Genomic DNA, 8,194 nt, shown 5'->3' on the forward strand with positions numbered 1-8,194 from the left:
CGAAATAGTTTTACAGACTCAGAGATCAATGGATCATCCCATATCAAGTTTGTCGGAAGAGTTTACAGTCTAGAGTATTTTCTAAGAGATTCCCCTACAGTTTTCAGCTCATCTGGCACCGGTAGATTACATAGGAGTGTGACCCTCGCTTCGGCGATTTGAAATTCTTCCCCCTGTTTGGATGTATCCATCTTCCAGAGCTTTACCTCCCATACCTTCAAATCCATCATTTCAGAGATTTTTTTGGTTAATTTATAGCCACCTTTCTGCTTTGAGATTTGATAGTGATAAGCACGTACAGAAGATGGCTTTAACAATTCTCGCAATGTCAATGTGCTTACACGGGTTGTGAGGTATTTAATGCTGACATGGGAATACGTTGCATTATTTTTCTCCTAAAGACAGACCAAGTTGCGTTTTATTTATGCCAGGCATGTTATACTCGGCTAGCTAGTTCACAGATATCTAAGTTTAAACTAGCAGATTTGATATATTATCATTGTTCTTGCTTGGCATAATAACTGAAACCCAGTTTTACAGTTCAGAGAAACAATGGGATGTACTATCTGTAGGATACTTCACATCACTAGGATGGTTTACAGTTTACAGTAGCACCGGCCACCAGAATAAATACTTTCTACTACGCGATAATAACTAACATCGGTTCTTCTAATGCAAATGTATCCAGATGCAGTAATTATCAGGCTAGTACAAGCACAACTGAATCGAGGGGAATCTACAGGAAATGACAATAATCTCATATGTCGTAGCTCAGCTTGATCAACTAGAGACGATGTTAATCCCTCAAAAAAAACTAGAGAGGATGTTAAGAATTTTCAGTTCTTGGACTAAGTTATTGAAAAGAGAGAATAGCCAAAATACCACTAGTGAAAACCGAACATGCCAAATACCACTAGTGAAAACCAACTTGCCAAAATAACACTCACTTCAGTTTTTTTGTAGCCAAAATACCACTGCCGTTGGTTGTCAGAGACACCGCGAGTTAAACCGTTTGTTCTTTGTCAGATAATTTCGTATTCTGAAATTACCCCCTAAAATCTTATCCTTATTCACTCCCCTCCAAATCCCTCCCCACAGCTCCACCATCCATGGCGGCGTGACGAGGAACCGCACGCCGGCACCTCCCTGCAGCTCCCCTGTCCCTCTGACGGTTCTTCCGCCGCCCTTTGCCCGCCACCCTCCGCTCGACGCCCTCTGCCCGTAGCCGCTTATCGCCCAGCGCCCTCCGCCCATCGCCTGCCGCGCTACGACCGGCGCCCTCCGCCCGTCGCCCGCCGCCATCCGACCGTGGCCACGTGGCTCGACGCCCTCCACGCGGCGCCCTCCGACTGTGGCCGTGTGGCAAAGCTCCAGCACACCTCCACAGGAACCCTCCCCTGGTGAGCCGTCCCTCTGTTGTTCCCCTGTTTGTTCCCAGTATTATTGCAACTGCAGCAAATTTAGAATTTGCTGTGTTTATGTGTTTCAGAGTCAATGTGATGGAAGATTTCAAAGTAGAAATAGTCGTTCTATCTTATTTCACAATTAAAGAGGGCGGAAGAGTGTAGAAAGGGGGAAAACATGGGATTTTATGGCCGGTCGGAACTTGTCGGTGGCGCAAATAAAGGCTGCCTTGGAAGAGAAGTTCATGTGGTCTAATGATCAGAGAGTGACCATTTGGTATGGACCTGCTGCAGATGAGACTGTCCAGCTAATTTCAGAATCAGAATTTGCTGAATTATTTGATAGATGTTCTAGCACAAAAATTGTACGGTTTGGTACGTGTGACCATTGAGAGTAAACAACACAAAGAACCTGCTCCTATCATTGCCGAGAAGGATGATGTTCAACCTCCTATCATGTCCGAGAACGATGATGATCAGCCGGTTCATGCACCATTCTTTGCTTGGCCGAAGCAAGCCTATGCAGGGGACTACGAGGATGACGAGCCTGTTGGATGCAATGGAGAGAGCACTTATTTGGGGGAGGAGAATGATGATGCCAAGCCACAATAATGTGGAGACAGAGGTAGTTGCTAAAAGAGTTCCACTGGGAATACTAGATGTTGACAATTCTTATGATCCGCAACAGGCGAAAGGAGATGACGAGTCTTTAATTGCTAACAATGTGTCTCCCACTTACATCCATGATAAGAACAATCCTTGAATCGAAGTTGGAGCAACATTTCCGGACTCTCAAGCATTTAAAGTCGCATTAAGACAAGTAGCATTAGAGAAGATTGGTCCTTTGACACGGAGTATAGTGAGCCCGAGAGATTCAGGGCTAAATGCAAGGACAAGGATTATCCATGGAGGATACTTTCTATAGAAAATTGGTCCTTTCACTAGTGGTATTTTGGCATGTTCGGTTTTCACTAGTGGTATTTTGGCAATTCTCTATATAGAAAAACAGCAAAAGAACAAACGAACTAACCTGGGTGGCTAATTATCAGGCTAGTACAAGCACAACTGAATCGAGGGGAATCTACAGGAAATGACAATACTCTGATTCTGATATGTTGCTTGATCAACTAGAGACGATGTTAATCCCTCAAAAAAAAAGAACTAGAGAGAATATTAAGAATTTCTATTTCTTGGACTAGAAAAACAGCAAGAGAACAAACGAACTAACCTGGGTGGAGCGGCCGATGTGGACGGGTACGGCACGCGCAAGGACGGTGTCGCCGACGGCGGCGCTCCGGAAGTGGCTGATGCTGAGCTGCATGCCGGCGACGCGGTTGTAGCCCGAGGCCATGTGCGCCCCCATGCTGGCCAGCCCCTCGGCTATCAGCGCCGACACGCCGCCGTGCAGCACCTTGAACGGCTGGCACACACAAACATAATCACAAACACGTACGGAGCGTCGAGAAAGCAGCAAGAAAGACCGGCCGGGTTAGGTAGTTACGAGAGGGAAACCTGGACGCAGATGGGCGTGACGACGAGGCGGCCGGTCATCCGCGACGGCGAGACCTCTTCGATCTCGAATCCGAGGGCGTGGAGCGGCGCGTCCAGCTCCGCCGTCTTGGAGTTAGAGCTCGACGAGGCCATGGCGTCGCCCATGGCGCCGCGCGGCCGGTAGGTGTTAGTTGCCTGGCTGCGGTGCGGTGTGGTGCGGGGAAGGTGCGCGTGCCGTGTCTGTCTGTGGAAATCAACTGGGAATGAATCGAACGGGGAATGAATACGTGGTGGCTGCAGGACTGCAAGATATATATATTCTAGAATGGGGATGACATCAACTGGAGGGAGAAAATTGCACAAGACCATCGTAACAATCGCTGTTATAGCAGACTAGTAAGCCTCCACATGCAAAACTTAGTCTTTCAAAAAGAACACGTGTATTCTAAATTCTAAAGTTCTGTTTGGCCATAGAATTTATTTTCCGTTCTTTAATACAAGGTCACTTTATCTTTTTAGGCAAACTTTGATTAACGATAGGATCAACCAAATATGAGTTACATGTTATTTGAAATTATGTCATCGGATGCACAATTCAATTAATTTTTCAATGGTTTAAATTTTTGAATGAAATACAGTATAACTTATATTTTGTTGACTAAATTACTAGACAAAGTTTGACACGAAAAACGATGTGACCTTATATCCATGAGGGGATGGAGTATATCACAATCCACTAAAATAGTTATTATGGATTAACAGTATAACCACGAGTGTTCAATGTGCAATTCCCATACTCCATACCGGCTTCAAATCGACAAAGCACAATAATATATCTCTATTGTCCCGAAGTATTATACCCTCCGTTCTATGAAACATATCAAAAGTTTATCTAAATTCGAGCATATCTAGACACTATTTAGTGCCTAGATTCATATAAATTTGGATAAACTTCTGACATGTTATCATGAGACTGAAGGAGTATTTCAATTACAATTTGAAGCAACACTTAAAAACAACTATTAGCGAACACTATCTATTTTTATTCTTTGATATGTATCCAACTCTTTATACAGCAAGCATATGAAATATTGACAATACACATTAAACAAATCATATACCACGTCTGTTTCATTGAATAAGGTGCACACATATTTTAGATGAACTTTAACGAAAAAATTGAGCAACAAAATCTTAATTCTATTTTACGTTGTTAGTATCGTTGAATTGGTATCCAAAAGCACTTTCTAATAATGCTAATTTTATACCAACAACCTTTATATATTAAAAGTATTTTTTGGTCAAAGAAATAATTTAAAATAAGGGTGCCTTATCCATTGGAATGGAGAATTAAGGTTGTAATATAGTGAGATGCTTCATATACCGGTATGCGTTGGTCGACTGACACCAGAAAACCAATTATAAGATATATTGATAGTTTTAAATTGAAGTTATAAGAAAAATGATATTGGTTCTCTAAAAAATTAAGAAAACCCAACCTGATTTGGTAACACCCGTCGGGCACATACATAACACACCCACTCCCCACTCAGGCCACTTCTTTTGGGCTTCTGCTTATAGAGAAGCCGACTTATGGATTCTAGTGGGGAGAAACTCTGGTGGGGAGAAGCTTTGAGAAACTGTCTTGGACACTTCTTTTCGGCTTATGAAAATTGAGCTTATCTTTTGTGTTGTGTTGTGTAAAGACCGTAAAGCCCCTAAAATTCAATTCTGCCTTTGTCGTTAGGTAATATTGTATTTTTTCTTATTTTACACATAAATAAGATCAAACATGAGAACCAGGTCATTCTTGTGATGTCATTCTATGTAAAATGGTCATAACAGAACAAATTTTCTATGCTTACACCATAATTTGAAAAATAAAATTATCAAACAACACATGTGCAAGTTTGTAAATTGCATTGGACAGGATCAAATTGTATCCACATAAACACAGTGAGGCACCGGCCCAAAATTTGCACTCCACACAAAATCGAAGTCGAAATAGAGGTGGTCGAGTTGTATTGGAGTGCAAGATGTAGACGTAGTCCTAGATTGATGGCGGGAAAGATGTTGACCTGCAGCGGGCAAGATATCGACATGCAGCGGGCAAGATGTTCACCGGCGGTGGCAAATGGGCCGAGATCCTCGACAGCGGCAACGATCTGTGTTGCGGGTGTAGCGGCGGTCGCGGGCGGGGGCGGTAGCGGGAGAGGCTGTGAGCAGCGGCGGTTGCAGCAATGAGCGGGAGAGTCCGTGCACGGCGGCGGTGATGGGAGGGAGAGGCTGCGAGCGGCGGCGGTGACGACCCCTAGATATGCGACATGTCTTTCAGATGGGGGAGAGGATGATCAATACGGGAGGTGTGCCCTGTGCGGTGAGTTCCCTTTTCTATTTCCGCGGCTTGCCATTCTCTCAGGTGGAGTAGCATTATGCCGTAAAATGTACCAAACTGGAGGGACATGTTGACATGCCGCTTCGGTTCCCTCAGCCAGAAGTTCGGGAAACTGCCCTGAGCTAGTTTTTGGAATTGCACTACGAGTTGGCTTCTCGGTGGAAATAAGCCTGAGTTAAGCTAGAGAGTTCTTTTGGGCTTCAGCCGAAGTGGCCCTTGGCTTCCTCCCACTCACACATCCGGTTGTGTGCGCGCCTCCGCACTCTCCACTTCCTTCTTGGCGCTGGCGCAAGGAACGCCCTCTCCCCTGCGATGCATTGCTGAGGGAAGGAACTCCAGCTACCATACTTTTACTCACTACTGGAAAAAGGCCTAGCGATAATATCACTAGCAGTGGCGCACCACACCTATACATGGTGCGTCATAGCTATCACAAATACCAGTGGCGCACCTGGTGAATAGTGCACCACTATTATGTTTGACCCATCCCCTGGACATACCACTGCTATTTGAGGTAGCACCGGAGCACCTATACATGGTGCGCCATTGGTTTCCCTAGGGGGTGGCTGGGATGTTTGGACCACTTAGCACTGGCGCACCTAAGTGGTGCCCAACATTCCCACCACCCCCACCCCTCCCTAGTGGATCGACTTTTCAGTTTTCGAAAAAATAAAAGAAAATGTTATAAAGTGAAAGAAAAAATCCTTCGAGATGACCGTTCGTTATGTCATTTAGTTTTAATTAATATCAACAAGCATGAATTTTGATTTTTTTTGCAAAATCAAGCCATGTATCGGTAAAATGGCTTTTCTGGTTGCATACGACCTTCGGTGAAAATGTTTTTTTGTATGAAAATGTATCTACAGAAAATTTACATCCCAAAAATCAAAAAAGGAAACATGAGTTCTTTCAGGTTTTAATTTTTAGGAAAAAAATGTTAGCAGTGGTGCAACAAGCCTTGTGGTGCGCCACTGCTAGTTTTCCCACCTGCGAATTTCAAAATGGCTGGCGCCCACTACCCTTATCCACCACCCACCTGCCTCCTTCCTCCACCATGCTCTTCGTTTTTCTCTTATCCTCATCCATCCTCCTCCTCCATCCTCTCCTGCTCCTCCTCCTCCTCGGTTGGATCTCCTCCTCCTCCTCCTCCTTTCTCCATCCGGACACCATCTCCATCCTGCTCCTTCTCCTCATGTATGCATCCGTCCACCACCACCTCCCACCTCCATCCGGCCGCATCCTCCTCCTTTCTCCATCTGACTGCCAGCACCTCCTACTTCTTCTTCTCCTTCTCCGGCCACTGCTTGTGGCGTGTAGCAACAACTTCCTTGTGACGGTAAAGCACACGTCCGTTGGGAACCCCAAGAGGAAGGTATGATGAGTACAGCAACAAGTTTTCCCTCAGTAAGAAACCAAGGTTTATCGAACCAGTAGGAGATGATGGCCACGTGAAGGTTGTTGGTGAAGGAGTGTAGTGCGACGCAACACCAGTGATTCCGGCGCCAACGTGGAACCTGCACAACACAATCAAGATACTTTGCCCCAACTTAACAGTGAGGTTGTCAATCTCACCGGCTTGCTGAAAACAAAGGATTAAACGTATGGTGTGTAGAATGATGTTTGCTTGTAGAAAACAACAGAGAACAGTGATTGCAGTAGATTGTATTTCAGATGTAAAAGAAAAGGACCGGGGTCCACAGTTCACTAGTGTTGTCTCTCCAATAAGATAAATAGCATGTTGGGTGAACAAATTACAGTTGGGCAATTGACAGAATAGAGATTCATATACATATCATGATGACTACTATGAGATTTACTTAGGGCATTACGACAAAGAACATAGACCGCCATCCGGCAGTGCATCTATGCCTAAAAAGTCCACCTTCAGAGTTAGCATCCGCACCCCCTCCGGTATTAAGTTGCAAACAGCGAGACAATTGCATTAAGTATGGTGCGTACCGTAATCAACACAAATATCCTTAGACAAAGCATCGATGTTTTATCCCTAGTGGCAACAAGCACATCCACAACCTTAGAACTTTCTATCATCGTCCCGCATTCAATGGAGGCATGAACCCACTATCGAGCATAAATACTCCCTCTTGGAGTCACAAGTATCAACTTGGCCAGAGCCTCTACTAGCAACGGAGAGCATGCAAGAACATAAATAGCACATATATGATAGATCAATAATCAACTTGACATAGTATTCGATATTCATCGGATCCCAACAAACACAACATGTAGCATTACAAATAGATGATCCCGATCATGATAGGCAGCTCACAAGATCTAAACATGATAGCACAAGAGGAGAAGACAACCATCTAGCTACTGCTATGGACCCGTAGTCCAAGGATGAACTACTCACGCATCAGTCCGGAGGCGGGCATGGTGATGTAGAGCCCTCCGGTGATGATTCCCCTCTCCGGCGAGGTGCCGGAGGCGATCTCCTGAATCCCCCGAGATGGGATTGACGGCGGCGGTGTCTCTGGAACTTTTTCCGTATCGTGGCTCTCGGTACTAGGGTTTTCGCGACGGAGGGACTAAGTAGGCGAAGGGGCAGCGCAGGGGGTGCCCGAGGGGCCCACACCATATGGCGGCACGGCCAGGGGTGGGGCCCCGCCGCCCTATGGGGTGGCCGCCTCGTGGCCCTTCTCCGTCTCCTCTTCGGTGTTCTGGAACCCTCCGTGGAAAATAAGACCGTGGGCTTTTGTTTCGTCCAATTCCGAGAATATTTCCTGTGTAGCATTTCTAAAACCAAAAACTGCAGAAAATAGGAACTGGCGCTTTGGCATCTTGTTAGTAGGTTAGTGCCGGAAAATGCATAAAAACATTATAAAGTATGACTAAAATATTTTGGTATTCTCATAAAACTATCATGGAACATAAGAAATTATAGATA

At 45.1% G+C, this 8,194-nt stretch overlaps 1 protein-coding gene across 1 annotated transcript; it reads right to left on the minus strand.

Annotated features, from left to right (window-relative positions):
- On the minus strand, positions 1–3,113 carry LOC124700131 (1,4-dihydroxy-2-naphthoyl-CoA thioesterase 1). Its single transcript, XM_047232308.1, has 3 exons — positions 2,916–3,113; positions 2,632–2,823; positions 1–215 (listed from the first exon to the last, which is right to left on the minus strand). The coding sequence occupies exons 1-3, from the start codon at positions 3,057–3,059 to the stop codon at positions 63–65; spliced, it is 489 nt and encodes a 162-aa protein (XP_047088264.1). The 5' UTR covers positions 3,060–3,113; the 3' UTR covers positions 1–62.
- Positions 3,114–8,194: the final 5,081 nt, after the last annotated feature.

Source organism: Lolium rigidum, chromosome 3 (assembly GCF_022539505.1).
Source record: "Lolium rigidum isolate FL_2022 chromosome 3, APGP_CSIRO_Lrig_0.1, whole genome shotgun sequence".
NCBI lineage: Eukaryota > Viridiplantae > Streptophyta > Magnoliopsida > Poales > Poaceae > Lolium > Lolium rigidum.